Source organism: Mastigoproctus giganteus, chromosome 6 (genome assembly GCF_048544385.1).
Source record: "Mastigoproctus giganteus isolate SK-2022 chromosome 6, ASM4854438v1, whole genome shotgun sequence".
NCBI classification, from domain to species: Eukaryota; Metazoa; Arthropoda; class Arachnida; order Uropygi; family Thelyphonidae; genus Mastigoproctus; species Mastigoproctus giganteus.
This window is the reverse complement of record NC_143580.1, coordinates 151048303-151065451: the sequence shown is the minus strand read 5'-3', so window position 1 is coordinate 151065451 and position 17149 is coordinate 151048303. Positions and strand designations below refer to the sequence as shown.

Sequence of the window (17149 nt, the reverse complement as noted above, 5' to 3'; positions counted from 1 at the left end):
GACATGCATCCTAACATTTGGATCGAATTCACAAACCTTAACAGTATACATATTAATGCAGCCCTCAAGGAAGTTGAACAAAGACATTCTAAGAAATGGATCGTACTTACCCAAAGAACCCAAAAAACAAAAACTGCTCCACAAATTTCCACCGTTAACATTTCTTCCAAAACTTTCACTCCTACTGAACTCTCAGGTTTAGAACATGGTTTCAATTTTGCTATAAAAAGCCACCAATATCCCGTAAAAGAATTCATCATAGAAATTCAAACAAAACTTGAACATCATCCGGACAAATGACGTATTTTATATCAAACTAACTCCGTAATTAATTCAAAACTCCCCCTTCAATCCAATGTAACCAAACAACAGCTCAACAATATACATAAATTAAGTAATACCTCTGACATTATTATCCAAAAAGCAGACAAAGGAGATACAATAGTAATTTTAGATAAAGCTACTTACATAGAAAAAATGGAACAAATCCTCGCAGATCAAGACACTTATATAATCAATAATTCTTATAATATATCTAAACTAAAAAATAAGCTTGACATTATCCTTAGGAAACTTAGGGCTAACAAAGAAATTTCTCTACATACCTTACAGCAGATTGGCATATGAAATAATATCCTCCCCCATATGTCTGGAATCACCAAACTACATAAACCAGGCCACCCTCTAAGATCAATAATCTCTTTCAGTAAATCTGCCTTCACAAACTTATCTTCCTTTCTAGTTAAAATCATATCCCCCCTTACCAGATTTTCTAAATTTAAAATCAGTAACACCAAACAAGCTTTTGAGAAAATTAATACTACCATAATCATTGACAATGACATTTTAGCATCCTTCGATGTTGTATCACTATACACCAATGTACATATACCTTTTACCCTACAAGCCCTACGTGAATACTTAACCACCGACAATACTCTTATCAACCGTAACCCCCCTTTCTATAAACAATATTTTAGAACTCACCTCTTTTCTATTAGATGCCAGACATTTTAGATTTCATAATCAGATCTTTCAACAAACATTCGGTTTACCAATGGGTTTAGGCATTTCTGCCCCCCTATCTGAAATTTACTTAGCTACAGTTGAAAATCAGATCCTACAACCTTATCCTTACGAGATAAAGCTATACATGCGATATGCCGATGATATACTCATAATAGGAAATAAAACTATAATTGATAACCTTTTCAAAAAATTTAATTCAATTCCCGACAGACTAAAATACACACTCGAAATAGAAACTAATAAACAAATTAACTTCCTCAATCCCACCATATATAAAACAGGTACTAAACTAGGAACTAAGATTTTTTAGAAAACATAGGCATACAGGGAAATACCTACACTTTACATCACACCACCCTCTTAACATAAAAAAGTCTGTTCTCTATAACCAAATCCACAATGCCATTAAATACAGTACCTCACAAAAAAATTCATAGCCAGAAACTACCCACAACACTTAATTCAACACACTATTTCCATTGTAAAAAATAATATTAATAACCCTATAAAACACATTACAAATAACAAAACACGTCTCATTCTCCCTTACCATAGTAATCTTGCAGGGCAATTTAGGTGAATATTTGCACGGACATTACACTTATTTTTTCTACCTACAATAAACTTGGATCGCTTTTCAATAAATATAAAGAAACACATAAATATCCAACAAGCGAAATGAATAATATTATTTACTTAATGAAATGTCAACAAAATTGTAACGCCTGTTACATTGGCAGTATTACAACCAAATTCAGTTCAACCCAGTCATCTTCTAATACAAGAGCTTATTATCACTACAATAGCTTCAGAACAGGACAATCCAGCGCTGAACTTACTGTACACGTGCGCTCCAACAACCATACCCTCCCCCCTCTAGTTGATTCAGCTATCACCATATTAAAATTAAAAAACAATTACAAAATCTTGCAATACGAAACCGTCATTATAGATTGGTTCCGTCACCACTCCGATCTAAACATTTTAAATGCGAAACTCCCCTTCAATCTTTCTCCAGTTTGGAATCTCACCAATTTGAGATTCCCGCACGCGGCAAAGTGCATCACGGGATTACAAAATTCTTCTTAAATACAATACGCATTCCCTTTCACTTAACTTGCCAACTGAAGATGTTTTAACGAAAGTCCACCGTTATGACTATTGGCTTATTCGCTATTTAGAATTTCAACTTTAATCAACTTCGCGACAACCAAGGACGGAGTTAGTGCACTTCTACTGCCTTGCGCATATTTTAATCCCGTTTCCATCGTAATTACCACTTATTCATCCCCTTAATTTTTGTTAAAAAACCAATCACCTTAAAGTTAGCCAATTTCTTATTATTCAAACCATAACAATTGCAGATCGACCAAAGGTGAGTACTGGAAATTTAAGCTTTTGCTATTTTTGAATTTAGTCCAATAAAACAGTACTTTTAGACATACTATTACTTCTTAATGTCGAAAAAAAGGGATTGACGTTTAAGCTTGGTGAGGAAACGAAATCTAATATGTGGGGGTTATTTATTAATATTTATTTCCCTGTACCTTAGTACAGCCACTCCCCAGCTTATGTAATACTCGACTTGCGGAAATTCGACTTTATGTAAGATTTTACATCCTGTAGGAATAAATGGAGGTATCGTGAAAATATCAAATATCGTAATGTGAACCCAATAACACATTGTTTTTTTTTTTTTTTTTGTTTTGTTTTTTTTTTTTTTTTTTGGTAATTCGTTCCAAGCCTTCAGAAGTTGAAATTTTTGTTATATAACTAAGCTTTTTGTTCTAAAACACATTCTGGAGGTCACTGCCATCTCTCTTAAAGGTCATTTTTGTAATGGAAATTGCACTATACTTTCATTGTTATCATATGTTCCATTATAAAAATCAATTTTGAATGCCTTTGTGATATTTTTCTTAAACACATTTCTGGAAGTCACTACCATAAAACAATAAAAACAATTTGCGCTTTGTAAGGTTTATTGGGCTTTTCTGTTTGTGCAATCTATTATAAACAAGTAGTAAACTCGATCTTATTGCATTTGCGATAATACTGATAACTGGAATTCTGTGGGTTTTTACGCTATGATATTTGGTGAAACGAGTTCCCCTTCACTGAAATCTTCAATCATATAAAAAACAAATTTTCAGAATCTTCTCTTCATTCCTATTTACTTATTATAATGTTGAAGTGAAAGGGACCAACGGAAAGTGAAAGTGCTGGCAGTGCTAGGAAACGAAACAAAATTGATTTAGAAATGAAGATGATTAAGTAAGAAGCAGGAAAAAGTTTGTCATCTATTGCACGGAATTAGGTCTTGCGGGAGTGCAGCGGCACACGCTCTTTGAGTAGACCAGGGTTCAAGCCCCTGACTGCTAAATACGGTCGATCTGCCAACCCGCACTGGACCAGCGTGGCAGATTATGGTCCATTTCCCTCAGCATGAGTTGTTGAGGAGGCTTCCATCCTGCAGTGTGTTGATAATGGCTGCAATTTACTTTTTTTTTTTAGATTTTGCTGCTTCAACAGTGAATGCTATTTTAAGGTGCACCTCCGTAGCCAGGTGGGCAGGAGCAGCAGTGCGTAGCACACACGTCTTGATCAGACTGGGGTTCAAGCCCGTTCAAACCAGATACGGAGAATGTGGAAAGGTCAGGGAATGACCACCGCATATTCCTGGAACAATATGGCCTTGGTTGCTAATGCTCCTAAAAACCAAATAATAAACAAACAAACAAACTCTTTTAAGGGACAGTGACAGTGTACGTATAAAAGAACATGTTAAAGGATCAATGCATATAAGATCAACAATTGTCACAAAGCAGCATTCAGGTGCTATATAGAAGATGGAAAAGCTATTAATAATATGGATGGAAAATCAGATTCAGAAGTGAGTGCCCCTGAGTCCAATGGCCATTCAAGCAAAAGCAAGAAGTAGTTATGAAAATTGAATAAATAATTCTATTTGCATGTTTGTCGAACATTTCTTTTTTGCTTCAGTCAAATTTGCGAGTGCTGCATAAGCATTTAGGGAAATTCCAACTTACACAGAGTTCTGTAGAACACAGCCCTTACGTAAGTCGAGAAGTTGCTGTATTGCCACCAGTGGCCATTGTTATGACTTTTGTAAACCAACTCCCCACAAGTTACCTGACTGCGTTAAAAAATCAAAATTTGCAGGAACTGAGGGATTTTCCCATGAGCAATGACACAAATATAAAACAAAAGTCATTTATCATACAAAACTACTTACAAGTATATACATAATTGGTATTCATTTACATCTAATATATTCATTTTTCTCATTTAATCTTTTAATACATGCTATCATTTCCATAAATTTTCTCTCAATTAACAAAATATCAACTCTCTTTCTCTACAGCTGCAAACACTAAATTAATTCAATCTTAATAACTTCCTAATATTTCTCTTAATCAGGAGTATCAGTTCTCTTCACAAGAGCAATCCATAAGCTAACTTAATACTAACAATTCCATATATATATATATATATCTCTTAATTTAGCAATATCAATTTTCGTTACAACTTCAACCAGTAAACCAACTCAATATTAAACATTTCTTTAAATTTCTCGTAATTTTTTCAACTTCATCCTTACTTTAAAATAATTACAATTTTATCTAAGCACCCTTTTTCAATATAACACAGTTCAGAGGATCCTTCCTTCTCTTTCACAGTGGGATTCCTTCCACGGAGTGCGATGAAGTCTTTCTCCTTAGTTGAATTCTGCAGTATAGCTCTTCCAGTAGTCTTATTTCGGGAACAGTTCTCTGTTAATACTGAAGGAAATTATCACAGCATTAGTAGAAGCCAGGGCACTATCTGACTGGCTTGTTACTCAGCTTCCAGATTAACTTCTAGCACAGGAATGTGCCCAGCAGAACTCTTCACGATATAGCGGGACACTCCCAGAACTACCACTGCAAGTCTGCAATCCCTCCGAACAACAACCACAACCCACTCTTTTGTCACAAGAACCTTATTTATTTCTTTTTCATTTACGTATCTCCGCCTATCTGACCCAATCAGATAGGCAGATATCTAACTCACCGCCTATCTAACTCACTCTTCTTCCTTTGGTGGGAAAAGCAGAATGTTTTTCATTGAGAGAATCGTTGTGTGGGAAAAACATTCTGTTTTTCTCACACAACGATTGACAATACATTTGAACTGCTCCATACCGATGCCCTTTCCCAAAATGCACTAAGTATCGCATCCTCAAGTAGCGGTGTAATAGTGGGATTATACTATCGTTCAGAAGCTTTTAATTTTAACCCTTCCACACCTGCCATGCCATTGTTTACCATATTCCTTAAGTGCCTACCAGGCCTACTCCCACTAATGGAAATATTTCCGTGATGATGTTTGCGTTATTCCTTAAGTTCTTTACTTCCACACACATTATACTTACTAAGAGAAATATATTTGTAAGAATTTGTCTTAGTTTCATGACGTTTTCATGTTTCTGTTGCATTTGTATTGTGTATAAGAATCCCTTTGTTGCACATTCTGTAATATTAATGATTTCTTATTATTTATTCACCTTTATGTGAATAAATCATAAACAATTATTTTTAAATTAGTACCGAAAAACCAGTATTTGGGATCCTGGAATCTCGGTATTGTAAGCCCTACCTCTAAGTGTATAAATTATTTTGGAGTTATTTCCCAACTATAAAACCTGTCATTTTATTGCATTAAATTATAGTGTGCAGTTATCTTATCATTCCTGAAACCTATCCAAGTTGTTCTGAAGGAACACTACTTGCTGCTGGTCGTTAATTACTCTTTTACAATTACAAATAATCTACAAATTTTTATATTTCACCCATAAAACTTTTGGTTTTTGGTATAAAAACTTTGTTTATTGATGATATGGCTATGAGTGACACCAAAATACATTTTTCATATCAGTAATTACTTTTAAAAGCAATCTTTTCCTCATATTTTGTTTGGATTGGTATCTTCGTGGACTAATGTTATTAGTTGAGTTCCCCAGGGTTCAAGGGTTCAATGTTGGGCCCATTGTTGTTTTGTATATTTAACGATATTGATGAAGGTATATCAGGTCTAATGTCCAAGTTTGCAGATGATGCAAAGGTTGGCAGGGTTGTTAATGACAGTATGCTGTTGCAACAGGATCTAGAAAAATTCGGCAGATGGGCTGAGAAGTGGCAACTGAAGTTTAACATTCACAAATGCAAAGTACTGTATATGGGTAGTAGTAATTCCACAGTAATATTCCAACTGGGTGGTAGAGAATGAAAAAGACTGGGGTAATTGTGCAGTCAGATATTAAGTTTTCTGAGCAGTGCAGACAGGCTGCCCTAGCTGATCATCTGGTCTTGTCAATGATAGACAAGGATTTTGCTAGTATTAATAGGGAGGTGATTATTCCTTTGTATAAGGCAATGGGCAGGCTACGCCTTAAGTACTGCATACAGGTGTGGAATCCTCATTTTAGGAAGGATGTAGAGTTGCTAGAACGAGTACAGAGAATAGCAATAAAATTAGTGGTGGGGATGGAAGGGGTGCTCTTACAAAGAAAGGCTTAAATTCTACAAATTTCAATGTCTGGAGACTAGGCATCTTTGAGGTGATTTGATTGAATTGTATAAGGTTTTGATTGGGTTAAGCAGGCTCAATGCTGATGAGATTCTTCTTCTTGCTCAGATTACAAACCTGAGGGGGCATAAATTCAAATGGAGGAAAGACAATTATAGAATAGATGTTTGGAAATTTGCCTTTAGCCAGCAGATGGTTGATTGCTGGAACAAACTTCTATCTGTCGTTGGGAAAGTTGATAGCTTAAATAATTCAAGGAAGAACTGGACAAACTTTTTGAGTGGATGGTTGTATGAAATGGGTTTTTTTTTTTTTTTTGGCTGATGCTGTATAAGCTTGCTTGCTTGCATCATATGCCTCTACTAATGCTAATTAGCATTAGTTGAGGCATATGATGCAAGAAAGCAAGCTTATATAGCATCAGCCAAAAAAAAAAAAAAAAAAAAACTTTCTATTTCACCCATCCAGTCACTCCAAATGTTTGCCTAGTTCAGCCTTAAATTTATTTAAGCTATCAAGTTCCGCAACAACAGATGGAAGTCTGTTCCGGCAATCAACTACCCGCTGGCTAAAGGCAAACTTCCCCATAACTTTTCTACAACTGTCTTTCCACAACTTGAATCTATGCCCCTTAAGTACAGCAGTACTTGAGAAACAGCAGTGTTTCATGTGCAACATTATCAAAAGCTTTCCTGAAATCCAAGAATATAATATCAAAATTATTTTTTGCATTCAGTTCCTTTGTGACCATATTGTAGTGTCCAATCAAATTGGTCAAACAACTACCCCTTAACAAACCCATGCTGTGTCTGAACTATTACTGCAGCCTTGTCTAGATGATCATGCAACACTTCTTTAACTATTGACTCCATTATTTCCCCCGGAATAGAAGTTAAGCTAACAGGTCTATAATTATTTGTGTCACCCTTTGAACCCCCTTTGTGAATTTTGGATACATTTTCACATCTCCAGTCCATGGGGACCACCCCTGAATCTAAGGATGCTCTCATAATTATGGCTAAGGGTTTGCTTACTTCCCTCACTGCCTCCTTCAATATAACTGGATTGATTCCATCCACCCCAGGTGCCTTTTTTATGTTTAACTTCTACAATTTCTCCTCCACTTTGATCTTAGTTATTACAAAATCATTTAGCTCTCTGTTAGAGTTTAGTAAACTTTTGTCCTTCCCTTCCTTACAGAATTCCTCATGTGTGAATGTAGATGCAAAATAATCATTCAGTTTGTCAGCTATCTGAGCAAGTTCATCGACAGTTGAACCACCAACATTAAGTTGACCAATCTGATTCATCGCCTTCCCTCTAGAGTGTACGTAAGTAAAGTTGTCTTTGTTGTTTTCTTTGCATCTTTTGCCAAGGATTTCTCGCAATCGGCCTTTGCTTGCCTAACCTCCTTTGTGACTTGATTACAGACTAGCTTATATCTGCCATAGTCTTCTGTGCCACCTGATGAGTTATATGCATCCCATTCATTTTTCTTGGCGCCTCCGTAGCCAGGTGGGCAGGAGCAGCAGTGCGTAGCACACGCTTCTTGATTAGACCGGGGTTTGAGCCCATGACCACCAAATACAGGGGATGAGGAAAGGTCAGGGAATGACCACCGCATATCCCCGGAGCAATATGGCCTTAGTTGCTAATGCTCCAAAAAAAAAAAAAAAAAAACCTAATTTTTCTTCTTTACCACGAGTCTCATTAGTTCATCTGACATCCATTTAAGTTATATCTTGAACAGTATTTCTTAGTTGGTAGATGCCTGGTAGCTTCCAAGATTAATTCCTTGAAGGCTTCCCATTTAGAATTCACTGTTTTTAATTTAATTAGTTGATTTCACTGTCACCTATTGGTTCCTTTATCTGCAGATTCTTAATGCACTGTGTGATTTAAGTCACAGATTGTACCCTTGGAATGCAAAACTGTTACTCTTCCAGTTACATAACACCCTGTTATTTCGCTCTCACTCAGTTACACCAACTATGGTTATTTGGGAGCATTGTACTTAATACAAATAATGTGGTTTACTTTTAAAATGAATGTCCTGTATTATGATATACAATGTATGTATATATATCTTTTTTTTTTTATTATTATTAGAATTTGAAAAGGCTTATCTGCAAAACTAGTGCACGTCATATAAAAGGTAAAAAAGTGTTGCAAAAAATGCCTTCAGCTGATGCTGGAACAGCATCACCACGTCTTAAAGTGAGGAGAGTTGCATCTGCAGCACCTGGACTGCTATCGGCTAAACCTAAGGACTCTATTAGTGAGCAACATGATAGTTCATTAGACAATCCTACTCCTGCCATGTTGAAAGTTATGCAAAGGAGACTTGAATTACAACAGCAGCAACGGCAGCAACAACAACAAGAATTAACAAAGACCAAAGTGTCTAATGAAAAAAACATTGTAAAAGAAAATGTGAAAGGGAGAACAAAATCCATGCATCAGGCATCTTGTTCTTTATCTAGAAAGCCACAGTCTTCAAAATCTAAAAGTAAGTTATATTATGCAGATAGTAGTTGTCATTATTAAAAATAAGTTGTAACTACATTAGTAAAATACATTAAAAATGCACAACTTTACACGTAAGAAAATGGCCTAGTGATTTATAGTAATGGGTGGTATTGAATAGGAATTTTAAGGAATTTAAGGGAATAATTTGTCTCTAAAGGTTCATTGCAGGGGTATAAAAGATTTGCATTCAACCAATGAAATATATCCCACTCCCAAGGCTGTGCAACACCATTACATGGTGGGGGGTTTGATTATCTCATTAATATATTAAAGCTGGATTTTTTCTTCACCCAAAACAGGCTTTTTAATTTCTATAAACCATGAGAAGCACATAAAAAAAAAAAAAAAAAAAAAAAAACAAGCATACAGTATATTAAGGTTATGGATGATTGGTAGTTGATTGATATACAGCAGACTATCGATTTACCGGGATCGGATTAACCGGGAGACTTCAAGATTCCAAATTTAAAAAAATAACCAGAAATCAAAAAATTCAAGTGATAACTAGAATAGGTATAAACAGATGTTTTGCAGGTCATAAATAAATGGCGTTATAAGACGTCATTGGGAGATTAGTGTACCTATTATCTTGCAACCCCTGCTGTCTTCACACCCACCCCTCAAAAAAAAAGAGAGGGACCAAATGTTTAGTTTGTTTTAGTGTGTCGCGTCGATTGTTTTGTTATGCATGCCATGGATGTCGGAATTTATTTATTTTTTTGTTTAGAAATCACGAAAATTATGGGCAAACGCAAGAGTTGTGTATTCAACTAAACAAAAACTTCACATTATTCAAAAGTTTGAAAGCGGTGCATCTGTTAAATCTCTAATGAACCATTATAATGTTGGTGACAAAACTATATGCGACATTGTAAAAAATAAATGGAAACTATTCGATTTAAAATCGAATTCGTAAAAAATAAAGGGAAGCATCGTACAAGTAGTGCATGGTAAGTTTTGCTGAACATTTTTCGATATGGTAAGTTACATTTCACCATAATGTAAAAACTCACAGAATTACAGTTATCGGTATTATCACAAATACAATAAGATTGAGTTTACTACCTGTTTATAATTAATTGCACTAACAGAAAAGCCCAATAACCTGGAAAGTGCAAATTGTTTTTATTGTTTGATGGTAGTGACCTCTAGAAATGTGCTTTTAGTAAATGGCAAGCTCACATGGGGTGATAATAGTGAGTTTTTGCCTTAACCCTGTGAAGTTCTTTTCAGAAAATTTAATTTTGACTGTTATCATGGTACCAAGAAAGGGAAAGCAATTGAGTTGGATCAGAAAATTAAAATAATAAGGATGTATGAAAATGGCCAAACATTAACAAGTATCGCACAGGATTCAGATTTGTCAGTTGCAACGGTGAATACAATCATAAAGGAGAAAGACAGAATACGAGAAGCAGTCCGCACCAATGAAGGTCAACTATAATAATAACCAGGGCTACAAAATACATACCAGTTTTTACAGTACTAACATGCGTTTTTTTCTTCCTTTTATGTTTGCTTTTCTTATGTGCCACTCTGGCTACTTCGCCGCTGTCCCAGATAAAGTTTTTAATTGAACTAATTAAAAATATATAATTATTTTTCTTCATTCTTCTGAGGATATAGCAGCAATATTTTATTAGTCATTCCCGAGTTATGTAAAACTCAACTTACATAAGAAGTTCTGGAACATATCTCTTACGTATGTCGAGAACTTACTGTATTTAAAAAACTTGGTGCACCGCTGAATGAAATCAGATCCGGTGTTGCACTTTCAACTCACTCCACAGGGGAGAATGTTCAAGTATAACTGCTATAGTTGAGGAGTTCATTTAATTGAAGTCTATTTTACTCTATCATTATAGAATTGTATAGCATTTTATGTAATAAAGGTAGGTGGACTAAAACTAAGTTCATCAGCGTGGAGTTGATATTGATGGTGTTACTTGGTGGATAAACATAAGGACGTGCTAAAAAAAAAATGCACTGAGTATGGTCATAGTGTATGTGTCTGCAGTTCTGCCCAGGCACAGTAGGAGAGAAGTATGCTGAAAGCCTTGTAGATTAACTCATTAACTAAAGGGACTCATCGGAGTTTCAGTAATTTCTCCCCCCCCCCCCAAGTTTTTGGATGATAATTGAAACTGTCATTTGAGGGGATGGGAAAACCACCCAAAATCTCTCCTCATATTCCATTGTAGACATACAGAATTCCATCATAACTGTTGCAAAAATCGCACCCAATGCACATCTGCTTAACTGTCAGCCATTGTATCAACATATGCAAAAGCTGGCAAGCACCATGAAAATTTTCTTCAAATTTATATGAAGCATTTTCCAACAAGACCAACTTATGTGCCATCCTGTATATGGCACTGTATCAAAAGTAGAAAAGTGTGAAAATTTTTAGCATTGATCATTGCAACACTGAAAACTGTAATCTAGATGGCCACAATGAAATTTATATTAGATTTCATTGCTGTGACAGAATAGTTATTCATAGTATTTGCTGTCACATTAACATGTTCATCAAATGCAAATAATTTGTAACAGATTCTCCCAGCATTACTTTTAGAAATAGATCACTGATCAGCCAACATAGTTGAAAAGATCAGTTGGAAAAGAAATTGAAAAGTCTAGCAGAAAATTGGAACATATGTATCAACCACAGCTTTAATTTGATTCCTAGAAACCAGACGTCCTTGTTGGTATATGGTGTCATATACATTTTGCCAAAAAAATAAATAAATAAAATAAATAATAGCAGAACCTGGTTTTGGATTAAAAAAAAAAAAAAGATTTTAAAAATTAAAGAATATTAATTTTCAATATGAATATTGATTACACTGAACATCAAATATGGGTCAAATATTGTTACAGGCATGAAAGTAAGTTTACTTTATAAATTTTGAAGTGCTAAACAAGGAAATAGTGCTTAAAATGGCAGATCGCATCTTGTTTTCGAAAAACGTTTTTTATATTTACACAAGGTATTTTTTTTATTTATAAGGCAAATACTTATTCAGCTTTGGGAGCATTCATTTTCACCATCCAACAATAATTGGCTAACACAGTGGCACTCGATTTGCTTTTGTATCTTTGTTCTATCACTGCAATGCCTTGATGGAAGCATTCACCATGTTCATTGCTGATGGCAAAACAGTTTGGCAGGAAGAAATCCAGGTGTGAGTGCAAGAAATGCATCTTAAATGACATGTTGCGCCCCAGTTTTTTGTAAGAAGTAATGAGATCTTTCACAAGCTGCCTGCAGTTGCCAGCTTTAACATTCTTATAAAACCAGTTGAAACATTTCGAAAGGCTTTCTACACTGGTTTCTCGCTATCACTAAGGTCACATTCGAACTGTTCGTCTTTGAAAAGTTGCCTTTTTTTTTTTTTTATGAAAACACAAAACACGAGAGGTATTAGAACCTATAGTACATAGTACTGTGCATGGCTTGGAGGTTGAGAAGACAAAAGATATTTTCTGTTTTTACTCCGGCACGACAACCAAGTCAGTAGAGTTTACAATAAATCGTCAATACAAATATTTATCATAGGAACGCATGCTATGCACTCTCACTCCTCACCACTCAGCTATGTCATGCCTAATTTTTTGTTGACATTAGACTAGATCTCTGGCTTAAAATCTCTCTACCTCATTCTGTCAAATTCATCTGTTGTCTCTACCGTTCTCCCAACTCCACTAATCATTTAGAGCTCTTTGACTTCCTCTCTTTGCAACTTGACTTTCTCCAGTCCAACTTTCCTAACAATGAGGTAATTTTCCTTGGTGATTTTAATGTTCACAACTCCAGCTGGCTTCCGTTTTCTAGTCACACCGACCCAGATGTTGAGGCTTTTGCAGTTACTAATGACCTTGCACAGATTGTTTATTTACCTACAAGAATACTGGACAATCTTAACCATACAGCCAACACGCTTGATCTTTTTCTCACAAACAACCCTTCTAAGTACACGGTCGAAGTGAGTGGTCCTTTAGGCACCTCTGATCGCTACTTGGTGATTGTGTTTTCTCCAATGAAGCCTTTATCTTATGGCTATTCCCAACTTAGTATTGTTTGGCATTACAAGAATGCAAAATGGGATGACCTGTGAGATTTCTTTTCTTCATTAGTTTGGTCGGCTTACAGTTTCAAAACTTCTGATGTCAACGTTTGCTCAGATTGTGTCAGTGAACTTATTCTTTTAGGAATGGAATCCTTTATTCCACATTCCACTTTAAAATCTCGTCCTTTATCTAAACCTTGGTTTTCCAATAAATGTGCTAAGGTTGTTCAAGAGAAGATTGTTGCTTATCGTAATTGGCTTGTTTCCAATTCTTCAGTTTCATTTTCTGCCTACACCAAAGCTCGCAACAATTGTAAAGCAGATATTAATCATTCCAAACTAGATTTTGAACAGGCTAAGAGTAGAAAACTTGCTTCTTGCCCTAATGGTAGCTGAGCATTCTGGTCTCTTGCCAAAGCTATTGGCCGCAACTTTTGTCCATCTCTGCTCTCACCTCTGTCAAAGCCAGATGTTCTTTTGTCACTTCAGCCAAGGATAAAGCTGACCTGCTAACATCCCATTTTTCTTCCAACTCCTGTATTAATGATCTTGGTAAAACACCTCCCACCATTGCCAACACGTTCCATTCAGTGCCTCCTGTGGTCTTCCGTCAAAAGGATGTCAGGAAGATTTTGACGAATCTTGATAAAAAAGCCCCAAGTCCTAATGGTATTTCTCCACTTGTTCTCAAAACGTGTGCTCCTGAACTTACTCCTTTTCTTTGCCACCTTCTTTCACTTGCTTATTCCAAAGGTGTTTTTCCTTCTGCTTGTAAATTTTCTCATATCCAGCCAGTTCCTAAAAAGGGTGACAAATCCCTCTCATCCAATTATCATCCCATTGCAATTACTTCTTATATTTCTAAAGTAATGGAGAAATCAATTAACCGCCAACTCTTAAATTACCTAGAAACCTTCCGTCTGATCAACGATGGCCAGTATGAATTCCGTCAGTGTTGATCCACCAGTGATATTCTGGCTTATATTACCCATTTATGGACAAATTCAATGGAAAAATTTGGTGAAACACAAGCAGTTGCTCTTGACATCTCAAAGGCTTTCAATCGGGTTTGGCATAAATTCTTCTAAACAAGCTTCCATCTTATGGTTTGCCAACTGTGTTTTGTAATTGGTTATCCAGTTTTCTCTCTGATCACTCACTGAGGGTGATGGTAGATGGCTCTCTGTCTTCTAACTTCTCCACTAATGCTGGTGTCCCCAAGGTTCAGTTCTTTCCCCCATTCTTTTCCTCTTGTATATTAATGACCTTCTTCCATTGACTGGAAATCCTATCCATAGTTTTGCCAATGATAGCACATTGCATTCCAATTTCCATTTTGAGAAACCTTAAATGCCGATTTCTATTGAAATCATAGTTGATTTCAATCCTTCTAAAACTCAGTCTTGTCTTATATCTCGCAAAAAGGATTCTTCTGCTCCTATACTTATCTTTGGTGACACTCCGATTTCTAGGCAAGATGATATATCTCTTTTGGGGGTTACCCCTTCTGATCTCTCTTGGCACAAGCACATTACAAATATTGCTTCCTCTGCATCTAAAAAACTTGGTTTTCTCTTTCGCTCTCGGCGTTATTTTTCTGTTCACTCTGTACAAATCGCAAATCTGCCCTAACGTGGAATATTGTTCCCACATCTGGGGGAGTTCTCCCAAAACCTGTCTCAGGCTTCTAGATTCCATTCAGAAGAGGGCAGTTTGGTTAATTAATGACTCATCTCTAACAGTCTCTCTACTCTCTGTCTTATAGATGTACTGTTTCTGCCGCATGCCTTTTCTACAGATACTTCCATGGGCCTGTTCTGAATTGGCTTCTATAATTCCCACTCTCTCTCTCTCTATCAAAACAGTTCGAACACGTGCTGCCACCAGCCGATATCCATTTACTGTCCATCTTCGAATTCACAGAACCAACTTTTCATCTTCCTGGTTTATTCATTTAACTGCCGTTTTCTGGAACACCCTTCCTTCATCTATTTCCCATCCTTATTTCCTGAAAACTACAGAAGTTCAAGTCTAATGTCAGCAAATATCTTCTTTCGTCTTCTCAACCACCAACCCAAGCACAGTACTAAGTACTACAGGTTCTAATACCTCTCGTGTTTTCATAAAAAAAAAAAAAAAAAAAATCCCTGACATGATGTGGCTTTCAGTTCTCCCCCCCTGCATACCCACTACTCGGACTCCTTCCAGTCACTATCTGGCGGAGTATGGGGCAGCGCAAGATTATACACTAGCTGATCTGGAAACCTCTAGAGAATTAAGAATAGGATCGGTCCAGTGTACGAACTAGCGGCTGGCCTGCGAAAAAGTTTTTAGAGCTGTACCCTCAAAATGTAAGAAGTTTGGACCTCACCATAGTGTTCATCATAACCTCAAAAGACATCAATCGTACTGCATGATGGAAGATGGATGGAGAGTTGACCGGAACTTAGCTCTGGAGACTAAACATGGGTTTAGTCTCCACTTCAAGCCTCCAATAAGCAAAGTGGTGGTATATTACCAGTTGATGAGATTCATCTAGCATCTAGTATTGCCTGGTAACACAGAGGGGCAGCATTCCTCCATGTGGTGTGGGTGCCACACCTCGACCCCTGCTTACATTGGTTCACACCTGGGTGGTCACCCACAGTGTGCTTGCACATGGGGGTTATACCCAGGATTACTAACAGTCCCACCATCGTATCGTGAAGGTACAAGCAGAGGATTTGGCTGTCACTGCCTGTCCGAACATCACCGAAATTGAGTCACTTGACTTGAGTTCCACCCAAAGATCAGTTCCAATCAGTGTTTTAGACTACTAAGTAGCAAGTACAGCTTGCCTGGCACATCTGATAGAATGTCTGCGACAGTCTCAAGGACCAAATTTCATTGTGGACCAATGAAAACACCTACCTTCATTTTCTCTCTACTAAGTCTTGGGAATTTCTCTTGCAGGTATGTGAATGCAGGACCGATCACTTCCAAAGCCTTCAGAAAATTTTTCATTTACCCCAGTTTGATGTGGAGTGGTGGAAGCAAACTTTATTTGTATCTACCAGAGGGTCAAATACTACGTTCTGCATTCCTGGTGGTAATGATTTTCTTTGAGGCCAACTCCTCTTCTCCGTAGTTCATATCCTTGGCGCAACCATCCTACTCACAGAGAAAACAACAATGCTTAGTGTACCCCTTTTGTAGTCATAATAAAATGGCAATTACCTTTAAATCACCACATATCTGTCACTCATACTTCTGATAGTGTACACCTTAGATGATGTTCTCCATGTTTGTGTTTGTTTCTTTTCTATGGTCAGCATATGCAAGAGGTATTGAAGGAAGCATATTTACATTGTGTAATAACACAGCCTTAAGGCTAACCTTAAAAGCTTCTATAAATAATCGCATTGTTCAGGAACTTGCTTCATGTTCATTGGTACCATTAGACCATAAACATCCTTACAAACAGTGAGTTCACCTTTTGTTTGACAGAATTTATCATAGTCTTTATTTCAAGTACAAAATGTTGTCACTTTCACAGAATAATTTAGAAGATTCCACTGTTGTAAGTCTCGAGACCAAAAGCTCTGCATTATTCTTTGGCAGTTTGAAATCCCTGATGAGGTTGTTAAGCTCACTTTCTGTGTTCTTATGGTTCAGAAGGATAAAGATTTGGATGAAATGGTGTATCTCTTGGCGTAAATGGCTGCTGTACTTCTTCATCAGTGTCTTCATTTCATCAGAATGTACAGGAAAATGATTGGGTGGTTCAGGAATAGGTAGTACTTCACCGTGAGGCACAGGACGAATTGTAGACAATATATTTGGGTATGTCACTGTCCACTTTGTTGTCATCCCTCTTCTAATAGGAGCCAACATGATTTGTTGGCTCCATCCATATCATGGGCACTGCAAAGGACATAAAACATCCCCTTTTG

At 36.6% G+C, this 17149-nt stretch overlaps 1 protein-coding gene across 3 annotated transcripts in view; it reads left to right on the top strand.

Moving 5' to 3' along the window:
- LOC150084657 (serine/threonine-protein kinase VRK1-like) overlaps nucleotides 1–17149 on the top strand; it is a 266463-nt gene that overhangs the window by 233076 nt on the left and 16238 nt on the right. For 2 of the 3 annotated variants that reach the window (XM_090375389.1, XM_090375390.1), the window contains one exon: nucleotides 8728–9127. The exons of the other annotated variant lie outside the window; for it this stretch is intronic. In XM_090375389.1, coding sequence (XP_090231515.1) covers nucleotides 8728–9127 — 400 coding nt within the window. The remainder of the gene's footprint in view (nucleotides 1–8727; nucleotides 9128–17149) is intronic. 3 annotated transcript variants of the gene reach the window in all.